Source organism: Physeter macrocephalus, chromosome 6 (genome assembly GCF_002837175.3).
Source record: "Physeter macrocephalus isolate SW-GA chromosome 6, ASM283717v5, whole genome shotgun sequence".
Classification (NCBI taxonomy): domain Eukaryota; kingdom Metazoa; phylum Chordata; class Mammalia; order Artiodactyla; family Physeteridae; genus Physeter; species Physeter macrocephalus.
Window position 1 is genome coordinate 23934813 of NC_041219.1, and position 16911 is coordinate 23951723.

Here is a 16911-nt window from a genome sequence, read left to right on the forward strand (position 1 = left end):
TGAACACAGGGAAACAATATAATTCGAGGACTGAAAACTATTTTTAATCAAAGGAAATGTCCGCTAAATTAAAAATTGCCATTTAATCTACTCCACTTGCTCTGGTACCTTCTGAACTAATTGTTAAAGTTTAGGTTTAAAAAAAAAACAAACAAACTTGGTCAGCTACTGGCAGTGAAAGCTATTTTAAGCCACCTGGCAAAATGAAGGATTGAGAGCAGGGTTTAGTTCCACTGAATCCCCTGGGAACTACCAAGTCTGATTCCAGCTCAAGTGGAAAGACAATCACGCTATCGTAAACAAGCAGCAATATGTGCGACAGTACAAAATACTTCCTCCCACCAACTTAAAATATATAAATTAATTTGCAACACTTTTTTTGATCTAAAGTTACTTTACACCAATCTTTAATGCCACGAAAAATATGGCATAATCAAACAACAGCCAAGACAATCTAAGCATGCTTATTTATGAGCCAATTACAGAACTCGCCAAAGTACTAAAAATGAATGTAATAAAACTCACCTTCATTGGGAGATGTTTTTAACCTGGCGCAAATTCCATAGACATCTCCATAGCTTTCCTGTATTTTTCGTAATGCATCTGTAGACCTGAGCTCCATGAGAGCCCGCAGCTCTGCGAGAGTAATTCCAAAGTCTCCATCATGATTAGCTTCCTTCAAAGAGTTTTTTACGCCACCATATGCAACCGAGTTGTTTGCCATGTCGCCCATTACAAGTATAATTTAACAGGAGGAAAATGTTTCCCAAGAGACTCTAATTTTCACTTGATATATATCCAAGATGAAAATCTTTTAAATATGAAAATCTTTCTTAAACCAAACACTCATTGTATGACTTTGTAAAGGAGCATCAGCAGCATTTCCCAGGGAAGTATCTTGACCTTTGGCCCATGACTAGTTTCTTCCTATCAGTCATGAGATGTACACATCTGTAAGAAGAAAATATTTAAAATTAGTAAAATCCATATGAGAGTATTATGCATATAAGCATACTTTCTAAGTGTCATCAGGTAGCTAATCAAAGTATATCATTTAACTGCAAAAATATTTTTTACTGTAGTTTCATGCCCTTAAAATGTTTCGCATGATAAAAGGTCAAAGTATAACTTCTAAATAAAATTGTATATCAAGAGACATTATTAGCTTTCACCATTATTAAATTAAACTATATTTCACATGACTGTTAGGGATTATTAATAGTTATCATTAAGCACTACGTTAGTTGCTTTAAATTCATTTTCTCATTTAATCATCACAATTTAATCCCATGAGGTGTTATTGCTCCTTACTCTATGGAGAATAAGCCTCAGAGAAATTGAGGGGTTTCTACACAGCCCACAGATGCCTGATATGAATGAGTTAGGATGACTCTAAGCCCATGTTCCTTCAAATACACTACCCTGTCTCTCCAAACCTTTCATATGGGAGAGTCCCCGAAAGGGCAAAAAGCACAATGAACTTCTCATATGTTTTCCTGCGACTCTCCTTGGCCACTCTGTGATGCCAGCAACTTTTGGCTTCCTAAAACTATCTATCACATGTTTCACATTTTTCAACTGATTTCTGTCACATGTCACCACCTCAGGTCTTCGTTGACTATCTAAAGAAATTCTCTACCCCTTAGTCACTCTTTACTGTTACTCTATTTTCTTTTCTTTGCTGGCCCTTAGTATTACCTGAAATTATCTTGTTCATTTATTTACTTATTTGTTGTCTCCCTCCACCTACAATACTAGTTCTGCATACAGGGCATGGGTCAGTCCATTTCTATATCCTGAGAACCTAGAACTGAGCCAGACCCATGGTCGACATTCAATAAGCATTTCAAGAATGAATGAATGCATTATTTTAATTTTCTTCACAATTTTTGGTTGAATCTGCAAACGTGGAACCCACAGATAGAGGGCCGACAGTAAGGGACGTGAGCATCCGCAGATTTTGGTATCCTGTAAGGGCTTGGGGTGGGGGGGGGGTTGTCCTAGAACCAATCTCCTGCCAATACCAAGGGACAAATGTACTTTCAAGTTCTCCTCTTACTCTAAACCACCTAAAAATGAGCTCTCAACTCTTCCTTCTCAATATATGTCCTTTAAAGTATGACCTCAAAGTTAACATGCCCAACAATGGATTCACCTTATTCCCTAATTAGAAAGCTCCCTTCCCAACTATCATTATCTTAATCATCTGGGCTTGAGATCTTAAATCATCTTTGATTCTGTCCACCCCAGCTTTCAGTGAACTGAGTTCAATTAACTCTTCCTTTGAGAAGCCTCTTCTACAGATCCCCTTTTCTTCCTGATCTTCGAGTCCCCCTACACAAATTATAATCACTACCCCCGAGAGTTTCTCTCTCATTCTATTATCTCCTACAACGAATCCCTTCTACATTTTGCTGCTACAGTTAGTCTTTTAAACAGTTATCTTGCCCCTACATCTAAACCTATAGGATGAAAACACATGTTCTTATCTGTTTGGCATTCAAGCCTAAGCTCTATTTTACCTATTCAACCTCTCTCCCTCCCCAAAATATCCCATATTTAATAAATGCTTAAGGATGAGGAACTAGAAAAGATTACTTGCAAGTACAATTAATATCCAGCTATGAAACTGTTATGGGGATGTTTGCAAATCATGGTATGTGGTTAAATATCCATCAAAATTGCCTAGAGGACTTGTTAAAATACAGATTGCTGGGCCCCACTTCCAGGGTTTCAGTAGGATAAGGGTGGGCTCCAGAATGTGCTTTCCTAACAAATTCTCAGGTGATACTGATGTTATTAGTTCAGAGAGTACAATGTGAGAACCACTGGACAGGAGAACGGGCTAAAAACTGAATTTATACCAGCTGGTTGAGGATGGCTAGTGGAGGGAAAGTTTGCTTGCCTTGGCTTAAATTTACAAGGATATGATAGTTATGAACTCTGTAAGACATTTTCTTTCATTGCCTGCTTCCTCCCGCTTCACAAGTCCTTCTGCTGGCCCAGTTATTACTAATTTTACCCATCTCCTAGGCAAAGTGGGTTCCTACTCACACATCAATTATTATAATAACCCAACTTCATAAACTGAAGAGGGTGGTTATTTGATATTCTCTGAGTTTTCATACCCCAAATTTCTTGGTATCTGAACACCATACCAAGCCTAAAATAAATTATTGTTATTTACTGAAGAGATAAAATAATTAAGATTCATTAGTCTATGTGTTGGAGGCATGCATGTCATCATTCCTCTGGTTTCCACAAAGAGGAATTTGCCTCAACAATTTCTGACCTCCTACCCCACCCATTACCACTGAGGTGAAATGAGCTGCTTGACAGATTTTCGGAGAACAACTAGACATACATAGCTTCCTCACCTCCCTGTGTTCTTTGTGAGCCCGATGTCTGCAGGACTCATCCATTCTGGTCCAAGTTATTAGGGGCAGACCACCAGGTAAAAAAGCCTATTGTTCAAAGTGCCGGGGGAGGGGGGGTGGGCGCGGATAAATAACTGTTTAGTTCTGGATTCAATATTAGAACTTCATTGTTGTCACACAAAAACTTTCATTTCAGCTTTTGTCAGTAATAAAACTAATGTTTTTATTCCTATGTGCCAATATTTGTCTTTTCTCTTCACAGAATTCAAGCAGGAGAGAAGCGTGTTATTTATTGGGTGCCCTTAAATTTCTCAACAATAAGGATACATAACAGAGCTAGGATCTGAAATCTCTGTTTGCAAGTCAAAAGCCATGCTTCTTCTACTATACTGTCTCTAAGTCTTCATGTTTATTAGGTTGAAATGGAAAATTTTGTAGGTTAAAAAACAAACAACACCAGATGTACCAATTTATATAATAAAAACAGAATTCAATAGACATTATAGTGGATATTTGTTATCTGCCACATCAGCTCATCCTTCTCCCCCATTTCTCAGCAATGGCCTCACTTTTTGTTTGGGGATCTGCCCCTTCCCCAACTCTCACTGTGGTCCATCCCCATATCCATACATTCCCCTGACCATAAGGATGATGGGTTCAGTAATGTGCATGTGGCTCAACAAAGATCAATACATAGGTGACAACAAGGCATCTGCTGTGACTCTGGAACAGAGACTTGTTTCTGGTTACTGAACTTAAATCTGAGATGTGGAAAGTCTCTGAGAAAGGATCTAAAAGGGAGGGAGGGAGGACATATGTCTGTCAGTGCTAGATCATTTGAGCCCCTTGGTCGATCAATGCCTAAAGTCTGTCCTGTCCATGATCTTTTCATTAATTTTTCAATAAATTCCTTTTGGGGATTTTCTATGACCTTGCAACCCATAAGGTTTTGATAAGTACATGATTACCAACCATGTTCAGTCCCCCCACTGTTTAAAGAAAGAGAGGTCCAGGGAAAACCACCAAATGCAAATGAGCCGCTTTCCAAAAGTGGACTACTTGAATTACTGATTACCTACAAATGATAAATCAGGCTATTGTCTATTTCTAGATCATCTATAGCCTCTCCCCCTATTTTCCTCTCTGCCAACTCTTCACTCTTTTACTCACCTAACTAGTGAATTGACAAAAGTGTCAAAGACAACAAAAGTTTTGCTTTTCATTTGTTAGCTACAACATGACAGTCAAGAGACATGCTATTTGGGATTGAGGTACAACACAGTAGAACATCTACTTTGCTTCTCATCATTCACTAAAAGATTCTGACCTTCCATTTGAAAAGTTAAAGAAGAAATGTTAAGTGGAAGCTCAGGCTCCACAAGAGGGGGATTTTAAGGAAAACACATACCTAAGCTACATAGGCCTACATAATTTATCCCAGAATCCCGAGATGATGTCTCTGACCCAACCACTATTGATAATCTTTGAGGGAATACATAAAAAGACAGAGGTGGTTTAAGACTAGAGTGGGGCAAAAATAGTTACAGTCTTCAAAAAGAAGAATAAGATGGATTCCAACTGACACATAAGCTTTACTGTGAATGGGCAGGCCCCCAAAAGAAAACAAAAGGATGACTATTAGGTCTTAGTACTGAGTGAAGCTCATAAAGAGACAGTTTTGTTAATATTACAATTCAATCCCTTCTTTCACAAGGTCATCTGACTTAAAGATTGTGGAATGGTTGTATAGATATTATTTAAACTCAACAATGATAACAACAACAAAAATATCACACATTAGAAAAACTATAAGAAATATAGTGGAAGAGTTAAGCAAATTTGGGGATGAAACATGGAGTTGGATGAAATATGGAGCTCTAAAAATGATTATTAGGGACTTCGCTGGCGGCGCAGTAGTTAAGAACCCGCCTACCAATGCAGGGGACACAGGTTCGAGCCTTGGTCCAGGAAGATCTCACATGCCACGGAGCAACTAAGCCCGTGCTCCACAACTACTGAGTCTGCGCTCTACAGCCCACAAGCCACAACTACTGAGCCCGCGTGCCTCAAGTACAGAAGCCTGTGCACCTAGAGCCCGTGCTCTGCAACAAGAGAAGCCACCACAATGAGAAGCCTGCGCACCGCAGTGAAGAGTAGCCCCCACTCGCCACAATTAGAGAAAGCCCGCGCGCAGCAATGAAGACCCGACACAGCCAAAAATAAATAAATAAATTTTAAAAATGATTATTAATATTATGTAGTAACACAAGATTCCTGCAGGCAAGAAAATATATGCTACTATAACTAAGTGTATTAGAATAAGAGGAACAACCTGAAAGGTGTTTTTAAATGCATTACTGGGTTCCTAATTCCTGACTGTTCTAAACTTTTCAGTGATGTGAAAATATAGAAGTTATGTTTCTCCAATCTGTAGAAGACTTGAAGCTAGGTAAGTCAGCAAGTATGTTAGATGACAGAATCGGAATCGGAGACAGGTGGGAATGGGAAGCTAACTTCAATTGGTACAAAAGTATGGTCTTCTACATTTAATTCCAAAAACATAACTGTATAAACATGACATACAAGAAATATAACAGTATATATTCAAAGACAAAGGTTCAGTTTACTCAAAGCTCTGAATGCCTGAGCTTGATGTTAATTAATGTAAGTGCTTTCCCCTCCCACTCCCAAGCTGTCTTAGGCAGCAATGACAGGAGCGTAACAACTAACAAAGGGAGTTTAATAGACCGATTCTACTTTGCCTTGGACAAACACATCTAAATGTTACAGGATCATCTGTAAAACACAGACATAATAACACCACACCTCCCTAAATGTGTGAATATATGTAAAACAGTGTGAACTTAGCCTGACACACAGTAAATCGTAAATACATGTTAGCTATTTTTACTATATTTCTAAACCTAGAGGAAAAGAGAATCCTTATGACAGTCTAAGTGAAGCTCTGCTATACAGATAAAGCATCGATGACTGAATACATCAAAAAGACTGGTGAACAAGAGAGGCACCAACTTTTATTTGTATTATAGACAACAGGCCTACCAGATTTCACATTCCTCAGGTCTGAATAACCATGAGAAACATAGTGTAAAAAATAATAAAGAGGGCTTCCCTGGTGGCGCAGTGGTTGAGAGTCCGCCTGCTGATGCAGGGGACGCGGGTTCGTGCCCCGGTCCGGGAGGATCCCACGTGCCGCGGAGCGGCCACAACAGTGGGAGGCCCGCATACCACAAAAAAAAAAAAAATAATAATAATAATAATAATAAAGAGAATGTTGAAGATGTCAGAAAATCAGTCCACTGAAGTAGTGGAAGAAATTCAGTCTAGGGGATGAATATTTCATGATAGCTATTTTCAAACATTTGAAATTTAAAAAAAAATTTCGTTGAAGTACTGTTGATTTATAGTGTTGTGTTAATTTCTGCTGTATAGCAAAATGATTCAGTTATACATATATTCTTTTTCATATTCGTTTCCATTATGGTTTATCACAGGATATTGAATATAGTTCCCTGTCCTATACAGTAGGACCTTGTTGTTTACCCGTACTATATATAATAGTTTGCATCTGCTAATCCCAAACTTCCCATCCTTCCCTCCCCCACCCCCCACCCCTTTGGCAACCACAAGCCTGTTTGCTATGTCTGTGAGTCTGTCTGTTTCATAGATATGTTCATTTGTGTTGTATTTTAGATTCCACATATAAGTGATAGCATGAAACATTTGAAATTTTAGTGTAGAATAGTGACTAGATATATTCTGTGGAGTAGTGGAGGGCACAACTAGAATGAAATGAAAGAAAGTTACAGAGAGGTAGATTTTTGGCTGAGGCAGAACTTAGTAACAAGTTATCCCAAACTGGAATGGATCTATAACAGTTAATTTTATGTCAACTTGACTAGATCACAAGATGCTCAGATATTTGGCTAAACATTATTTCTGGGTGTGCCTACAGGGGTGTTTCTGGGTAAGATTAGCATTTGAATGGGTAGACTAAGTAAAGCAGATTGCCCTTCACAATGTGGGCGGGCATCATCGCATCCAATGAGTGCCCAAATAAAACAAAGTGAAGAAATGGTAAGTCATACCCACCCCTCCCTGCCTGACTGTCCAGTCTTCCCCTGCCCTCAGACTGGGAATTACCCACTGACTTCCCTGGTTCTCAGACTTCAGACTGATCTAAAACACCAGCTTTCCTGGGTCTTTAGTTTGTAGATGGCAGACAGCAGGACTTCTCAGTCTCTGTAACTGCCTGAGCAAATTCCTCATAATAAATCACTATATGGATAGATTTCTTATTGGTTCTTTTTCTCTGGAGAACCCTGACCAATAAAGGGTCCCTGGGTCTGTTAGACTCCCTACGCTTGGAGTTGATAGAGCTAAAAGAATGTATGGAAGAGAGTTCAACACTTGAAGACAGCCCATGCCCTTTTGGTGATGACTCTAGTCTTTAAAAATCCATTCCTGATTCAAAAGGTAACACCGTAAGTCCTGATGCAATAAGCATGCTTTATACATGTACACAACTTCCTGTCCAGCACTCCATTCCCCATTGATCTTAAGCTGTTCAGCTTTTAAAAATCAATATTCCTTTTAGGCAAGATTACTTCAAAGAGAACATACCCCAGGACAAGAAAACTTATTCTTTTTCTTTTTTAATATAGTGTATGAAACATACCACCTAATTTGAAGATCTGCTAATCGTGTTCATAAGCTTAGGAAAGACGTTTGATTAATTTCAACCCTGAATTTACACAAACTGGTTATAAATCAAAAGTAATTTACTTGTTAGAAACCAATCCTTTCATTTAAACTTTCATTAATCTCTTAAAGTGTCCTTTGAGTCAACTAAAGATTCCTAAGTAATCTTGATTTTTTTCAAATCACTCCCAATTGGGGATGAAATTTCAAAACTAGCAGAAAAAGTTATAGTCCTAAAGCTTATTCTTTAATTTTCTAATGTTTATAGATTTGGTAACTACTTCAGTACATTAAGTTACTTCTGATTTCATATATTCTTTCCCAAGAAAATTCAAACAATTCTCTTAAGGTAAAATAAAATATCTTCAAATTTTCATTTCATACACTGAAATAATTTAAGTGTTAAGTCAAATTTCTATTTACTAGGCCTATTACATGTCTCAGTAAATGTTTAAAAATTAAAAAAAAATAGTATTTACAAAGGTTGTTAGTCCATGACTGGTTCTATGGGAACACAAACTATGGATCTGGGGTTTGGGGGGGGGGAAATCCTCTAAAGATAAAGACAGCTTATTTTCATTCACTTAGAAAAACTGTAAAAGTTTCTAAATCAAAGTAAAATACCAACAATATACAAATTTTAAAAAGCCAGCATTCTGCTAAAAAATGATTACAAAGGAAAAAATCACAGACTTTAACAGCTGAAAGGGATGTTGAAGATCAAATCCAATTGTTCATTTTATACCAAATGAAACCAAACACTCATCATCATCTACTTCCAAAAAGAATAAAAGAAAGCAAGCATTAAATGCTCACAAAAATCATTAAAAAGAAGAGTAAAAGATCAAAATTTAAATCATGGGATAAATCGTAACAACATACAGGTTTTAAAGAGGGCTACTATGGGGAAATAACCGGCATTGTACTTCAAAATGGGTACTGACACCCTAGCTATTTAGACACGCCATTTGATTGACAAAAGGGGAAAAGTTTTTGACTGCAGCCTTTCAAAACAGAACACTCACAAAATCTCCATTTTCTTAGCTTTCTTTTTAAACATAAAAATTAATTCAAATTCCTCTGTAGACAAGTAGCCGTGAGAAGAGGGATAACATCTTTATAGCTGACTGTAGCTGCTATTGGCATGTTACTGACAGCGAGCGCTAGCTCATAAATTAAGAAATCCAGCTTCACCAGCCCCACCAGATACTAGCAGTAACCCTCAGTCAGTGAACAACCTGAAACTCGCCCCCTTAAATGTTCCCTGAGGGAGTCTGGACTGTGTAACTATGCCTAAATTTAGGCCTGTTATACTGAACATTTATTTAAAGACAAAAACCATGCCTTATTTATCTCTGATCTTCATATCTTAAGAGGTACTATGCTCTTTCAACTTTATAGTCATCTTCTGCAGAAAATAAAATCTTATACCTAACTCATACCCTAAAATTTAGTCTTTAAAAAATTAAAGCAATTTTAATAAGAAATGACAAAAATGTACTGTAAATTACTGAATATATAAGTACTAGCATGTAATATTTGACTGTAATGGAGGAAAGAGCAGATGGTCTAATATCATACATATCAAAGAGTAGACACCTCAAGATCGTGAGTGGTGGGAAGTTTCTTTTACTAAATTTTGTTATATTCAAATTATTCCATTAAAACACTCTGAAGAACAAAGCGATTACTTAATTTTAATGTTACTCTGAACTCGCATTAATCAAGTTTTAAGGGGCTTAAAGAAAACACATACGCTTGCGTAAAAGAGCGTATAAAGCTTGTTTAGAAAAGTAATTTACATCAGGTGAGTAAAGAATGATAAAGATTAAATTCACCAAACAGGATTTGTTTCATAGAACGGATAAGCAGAAAATAAGCACAGACTACAACACCTGATTTATTAGTCTCAAAAAAATTCATGAATACCATGGCTGTGTCTCTGTTGACAAAAATTAGTCCCACTCCCCTCAGTAAGTTACTTATCCACTAGACTCTTTCAGAGACAGAGACTAAGTACAATACTTTCAAGGGCAAGTTACAGATGCTGCCAGTGATAAATTCAGAATGACCACTTTAGCAAATCTCTCAGGGTGGGAAGCAAGTAGATTAGAATAGTGGAGGCACTAACTTGTTCTTCTATTACAGCTTTTTGTTTTTTTAACATCTTTATTGGAGTATAATTGCTTTACAGTGTTGTGTTAGTTGCTGCTGTATAACAAAGTGAATCAGCTATATGTATACATATATCCCCGTATCTCTTCCCTCTTGAGTCTCCCTCCCTCCCACCCTCCCTATCCCACCCCTCTAGGTGGTTGCAAAGCACCGAGCTGATCTCCCTGTGCTATGCGATTCCATATATATGTGTTAGCATAAGGTATTTGTTTTTCTCTTTCTGACTTACTTCACTCTGCATGAGACTCTAGGTCCATCCACCTCACTACAAATAACTCAATTTCGTTATCACACACAGCTGCAATGATCTGTTTACCTCTCTGTCTTCCCCAATGAACTGTGAACTCAAGGCAGGATATGTGCCATTTATTTTTAACCCCAGCACTGTCAGGAATATAGTAGGTGCTCAATGTTTATTGAATGGAAACATTCCTGTTTGAACCTTAGCTAAAAATCAATTTGAAAAACAGGTTTTACATTAGTAATCAATGCCAATTCAAACAGCAGAGCAAAACAAAACTCCTAATGCTATGTTTAAAATAATATGCTACGTGTGTTTAGTTTGTTAAGAGAAAGTCATAGCCTTCAAGGAGTTTTCAAACCACTTTGGTATGCAAATATACAAACTCTCCTTTAAATTCTTTCAGACAATGTAAGTTAAAGGTAATTCAGATTTCCAAATAAATTATATAATGACTGCAACATGGCAGTGGTTCTTAACTGGGTCCTAGACTCTCAAGGCTATGCAAAGCAACAATGCTGAGTTTCAATACTTCATAAAGCCTAGAAGAAATGATATATTTATTTGAGAAATAATTTGTTAGGATTACTCATGTTAAATTACAATTATGCCAAATCAATATGGTAATAAAGTTAGCAATTAGATCTGAAGAATTAAGAGATAAAAAACTTACCTGTAAAGGCAGATTGGTAAGAAGATCCTCCATCCCACATCTAGCTATCATCCTCTCTTAAATTTGCCATTTCTATTTTATCTCCTACTCACAGATCACCCCATTTCAAACCAGCGGCTTCTGTGCTGCACCAAAACTACTCTTCAAGGTGACCGCTGACCTCTCTTGCTCCTAAATCTAACAGACACATTTAGTCCCTCTCATCTGACCTACTGGCAACCGTTGTTACTGTTAATCACTACCTCACTCCTGAAATGTACTGTTGCCTTAACTTCTCTGATGTTGACTCTTGTTCCCACCACAGTGCCACCTCTGGTGGCTTGTTCTCATTTTTCACTGCTTCTTCTTCGTCTTGAAATTGTCAAGGGAGTCAGTGGAGAGGGACTGGGTGGCACTGTAATCCTGACCATAACTGTTTCCATCTGTTTTTAGTTAGTGAGCATGAGATCAGTTTATTTGCATGTGCATTTACAAGGTTCTTTTTTTTTTTTCTGTTTCTCTCCTATCTCGTAATTTCACTATTCAATTAAAATGATGAAACCACACGATAGCAGTCTGGCTTAGTAAAAGTGTGGAAAAAAAACCACCCAGTTTCCTTATCCTAGCCCCCAGTACAGCTCCTTTTCCCCCACAGTCTTTAGTTTATAAAGAAATATGTCAGCCCAAAGCAGAACAGTTGCTGTAAACTGGTGATTCATCCCCCTCCCTGGGGCTGTAAGACAATTACTCTTTTGATAACTGTCATTTCCAGCACAGATTATTTGTTTATGCCAGAGTACTTAATTAAGCGGAAGATATGATAAAATTTTAATGTGAATGATCCCAAACACAGATTACTTGAAGTTCACTATAGACATTTTTGCTTTATGGTCAAATCAGTTGGACTCATCTTGTTCCCAACATTGATGAGGCCCGTGTCTCTGGAAAGGTTGTTCTAACTAGGAATGAGTGGTTCTCAAACCTCAGCCTGCATGAGAATCACCTGAAGGGCTCTTTAATACACAGGCTGCTGGTGATCTCTGATCCCCAGCAATTCAGTAGATGCAGGGCAGGACGCAAGAATTTACATTTCGAAAAACTTCTCAGGCGATGGTGATACTGATGCTGCTGGTCTGGAGAACCACTATTATAGAAAATAAGTATGCCCTGAAATCTGACTAAGGAACAAACTGTTGGATTATCACCTTAATCCAAAATTTCCCAACAACAATATAAGCAAATTACTCATGGTTCTTTGTTATGCTATTCTTAATTTGCATGAATAACTGAAAGCATACCATATTCTAAAAATACGCTGTGACTTTGTTTTTAATACCAAGTATATTGATGTATTATACAAATACTGCAAATAATTTCCTTCATTCAAAGAAACGTGAAGACACACTGCTTTATTTTGAACATATGTAAAATGATTTTTAACACCTAAAAATCTTAAATTTTAACAAATTTAACAGAGAACTACAATTCAGATATCTACCTTCTCCTGCTCTCTCCCAGAAATAAACTGTCCTTTGTTTTCTCCTATCCTATTGTTCTATTTAGGCGTTTTAAGAACTTTCCTCCTAACAATAATCGTTTCCACGCGAAAGAAAGGCCTTTGAAAAGCTCAGAAGTAATTTTATATAATCCAGTGCTGCTTACCAACAAATATAAGAACATATTCTTTCTACAGTTAAATATGAGAACGAAATGTTCTCTCATTTTCTAGTCTCACTGGTTTTGAGAATTTCAGCTATAGTCAAGAAAGATTTCTAAATTAAAACAGTGTTTTTTTCCTTCTGTTCAGGAGCTAGAAGGCAATATGAACACTTGAATGTCACACCAGCTGCTCTATCAGCCTACTCAGTTCTTAAGAGCTTCTATCCTGTCAGTTCACAAGAACCTACACTTAAATGCTTAAGGAAACAGGATGCTCATTATGTCACTGAACAAGCTCACAAAAATAAAGTTGGCAATATTTAGAGAAGCATAACTCTTATCTATAAATTTAACATGAGCTTTCTGTCTTCTTAATTAAAAACTCTAGATTTCAAGGATTATTATTCCAACATTTAAACAACTGAACACAGAACTAAGGGCAGAAGACCGTTTTCCATTCCTTTATCTCCTTTTTCTTTATACCGTTTGATTAGTTGATGGTCTTTTGCAATTTCCAGCCATGGTTACTAAAGAACAGCCCAGTAAATCAATACTCACTTTTGCAACACATTCAAAAAATCTGGTTGAAAAACAAGGTAAGCTAAATTTTAAGAGGATGTTAGGCAAGAACCTGATTTACAGTTAACTCACCAAAGGGCAAAGAATATGGACATTAGGGGATGTGTTGAGCCGTAACCACTCGATTGCATCATGCTGATGATCCTTCAAACTCTCTGGTTTCACACAGTTCCTGACCTTCATTCCAAGACTTTGATTTGTACTCTGTGACTGCTATTCACGGGTAGAGCTACACATTAACAGTCATCATCGCTTGGAACTGTTCTATTTTCAAGACTTCCTCTCTGGTGCAACTTCTATTTCTCTTCACCTATAAGGAATCTTGTATATATATCCTGACCTCCAGGCTCAAAGGCAGTCAAGACCCTAAAGCTGATCATACTTGCCTCCCTAAGAAAGCTAACTTCCCAATGGTCAGAGACTCCAGTTTTGCTCTTCTGTCTTCCCTTGCTCTTTTATTCTCATACTACACTCATCTGGTTAATTAGCTACCCCTGAAGAGACATACCATCTGGCTGAGCGATGCCAGTTAAAATTTTAAATTCCATTAGAAACTTGTTTTTCTCAGTAACATATGATCCACTGACACATCTCTAACTTCCTAGCATGTTCCTTTTTCTATTTGGAGTCTTCTAAATTACTCCAACTCTTGCCTCTCCAGGCTACTCAAGTCTACTCCAAGACCATACTTCCTTATTTCCGTGACAGCCACTGCAAGCCATGGCCGCTATTTTGTACCGGTTCCTTCAACTTCAATATTCAGATACATTCGACCCCATAAAAGACGGTTCTCTCCTCCTCCCACCCAAAACAGTTGTCTCCTGGATTTTGTTAGGCAAACAAGATATCCTTTTTTCCCTTCCTTTTACCACCTCTTCTAAGGTCTATCCTCAATGCTTCTTCCTGATCACCTGCTCTCACCTTGATCCATCCTCTCACGCCTGGGCTGGCTGCTTGTGGTGATTAATAATCCCAGGCTTCTTCTCAGTCCTCAGCCTCCTATATATTTTTGTGTCATTTGACAGTATTCTTCCCTCCTATCCATTATATTTCTTACTTAGTTCTCCTGGGTCTCTAAGCAATACTCCTCAGCCCACATATTTCCTGGCTTTTTAAATCTTTACCATACCCTAAATGAGGTTATCACCCAGGGATCTACCCACAGGCCTCTCAGAGTAGCTGATATCACATCATGACCTATATCTAAGGACTTGATCAAGCTCCAGGCCAATGTTTTCAACTGTTAACAGACATGAACATCTGAGTATCTTGCAGCAAATCTAACTCAGTCACCAATATTATTACACTTATCCCCCCATATCTGTTGTTTTCTATGAAGTTCCTATCGGTTCCAAACTCATCTAAGTAAGCCCTACATCCAAGTCTCTTTCTTCAAGGAGTCTGCGGCCTAAATGAGGAAGAACGACAAGTATACAAGCAAACACAATTAAGTGTCGTAGAGAGCATCAGGAAAGGTTGGGTGAGCACACAAAGTGACGAGTGTTAACGGGGATGTGGCTTTGAGAAAGGCTTCACTGTCTAGGACACACCTGGATTGAGGCAGGGTTGGGGAGAGGTGATGAAAGGGCTGAAAACAGATGTGTGAGTGATAGTTTGACATACCTGAGCACAGGAGAATAAGGAGGCAGCACAGGAAAGAGATGATCCCATGATAAAAACACTATCTACTTATACCCTTGGAAGGTTTCTTAAAAGTTTATCTTCTCTTCTTAAATACAACTTAAGCTTTCTGAGGGAGTAGCCACAACTTGTATTCCTTTCATAGCTCTTACAGAAGCTAATAAATTGCTTAACTGTTCTCTAGAATAAAAATGGATAAGAGTCCATCTAAATTGTGGAAGATCAATGCAATTAGAATCCTCAAGCTCCCCTCACAGAATATGTAAAAAATCAGGCAAACACATTAAAAACAAACAACCCCGTCCAAAAAAAACCCCTTCAGGTTAATATTAATATAGTACTTGGGAGAAAACATGCAGATTTCAAAAGCTCCTGACTTCCTATTTCTTTATGATAATTTCTTAATACAAATGATTTATAAATCATCTTATAAAACTCTTATAAATCATCTTCTAAAACTAATGAGAGACTTGCATCACCCTTTGAAAAGGTCAGAACACTTTCACAGCACTTGCAAAAAGTAAAATGAAGGAACCAGGAAGGAAATCAAAAGGAAGGAGTACTTTTAAGATGGTGATAAGACACTGGGCAGCATCTAGCCTATAAGCATCTCCCCTCTGTAGAGGTCTTCAGTAGAAGAAATGTGGATATTGACAGCTTCCGCACGGTGTCATGTACCAAATCAGCACCACTCCTCTCATCCATTTGTTTCAGTATCACTCTCAGGTTCCCCACCTTCTTTTTCTTTGGACAAGTTTCAAATAATCTCCTAGCGTCATTTTTCCTAATGAAAGCTGGCCTATTCCCTTTGCCTTTCTACTAACTTCTTCAAGAACAGTTAACATGCCTTCCCTTCTTTGACACCATGACATGGAATTACTAGTCTACTTCTCTCTGCTTCTGTAGTTTTTGAGCCACTCTAACATTCAATATGTACTACAATTACTTGTGTACATGACTTTCTTCCTGATTAAAATGTAAGCTCTGAGGACAGGTTGGTCTTGCTCATTTCTGAATCTCCTAGTGACCACCTACAGCTACAACACCTTCCCACAGAAATGGCTCAATACAGGGTAATTGAACTGAACTGGAAAACATGTGGCAATGCACTGAAGATACTGGTCCTTTAAGTAAGGCCTGTCTCAGGCGCTGGCAAATGAAACTGTCAGTTCCAGAGAAGCAGAGATTATTTCAGCACTCAAGAGGATGCCTGGCCTGCCAGGGAATCATGACTCTGGCGATGGTAGGTCCACAACTTCTTAGATTTCATTTCAGCACTTTTCTGTACTTGCTGGGTGACCTTCGGCAATTTACCTGGTGTTTTAGCTTCCTCGTTTGTGAAATGGGGATAACTCCATTTACTTCATAATTTTGAAGAGGTTTTAATGAATTAATACATGAAATATCTTAGAATCATCCCAATGTCTTAGAGCCTGGCACTTAATAGTGAGTACTTAATAAACCATAGCTATTTAATTGTTATAATTAACAGTAACACATTTTTAGTTTCCAATAAACTGTCATGTGCAGTGAACACTGTATAATACTTAAGTCAGTCTACTGATATAGAAGGCACATAATACATACTTGTTAAGTAAGTGAAGACATTAAATTCAATATTTGAATGTGATGTCCTTATATATAATGACACCTAACAGCATTTAAGAATTAAAAAGCAAGAGGCCTGGATCACATCCAGAATTTTCTAACAGTTGATCTACAAACTAGATTGATCTACTTTAGAAAAGAATAGTAGAGTGACACCCCAGAGGCAGAAAAAAGGTTTTCTTCCCACAATTAAAATTAGATGATTAACTGTTGAAGGTTCTTCAAAACTTAAAAATAATGATTAAGAAAACGAAACA

The 16911-nt window shown here is 37.7% G+C and overlaps 1 protein-coding gene across 6 annotated transcripts in view; it reads right to left on the reverse strand.

The window, feature by feature from the left end:
* ATP2B1 (ATPase plasma membrane Ca2+ transporting 1) overlaps window positions 1–16911 on the reverse strand; it is a 140495-nt gene that overhangs the window by 81687 nt on the left and 41897 nt on the right. For all 6 annotated transcript variants that reach the window (XM_055085243.1, XM_055085244.1, XM_028490428.2 and 3 more), the window contains exon 2: window positions 526–951. In XM_055085243.1, coding sequence (XP_054941218.1) covers window positions 526–733 — 208 coding nt within the window. In that variant the 5' untranslated portion in view covers window positions 734–951. The remainder of the gene's footprint in view (window positions 1–525; window positions 952–16911) is intronic.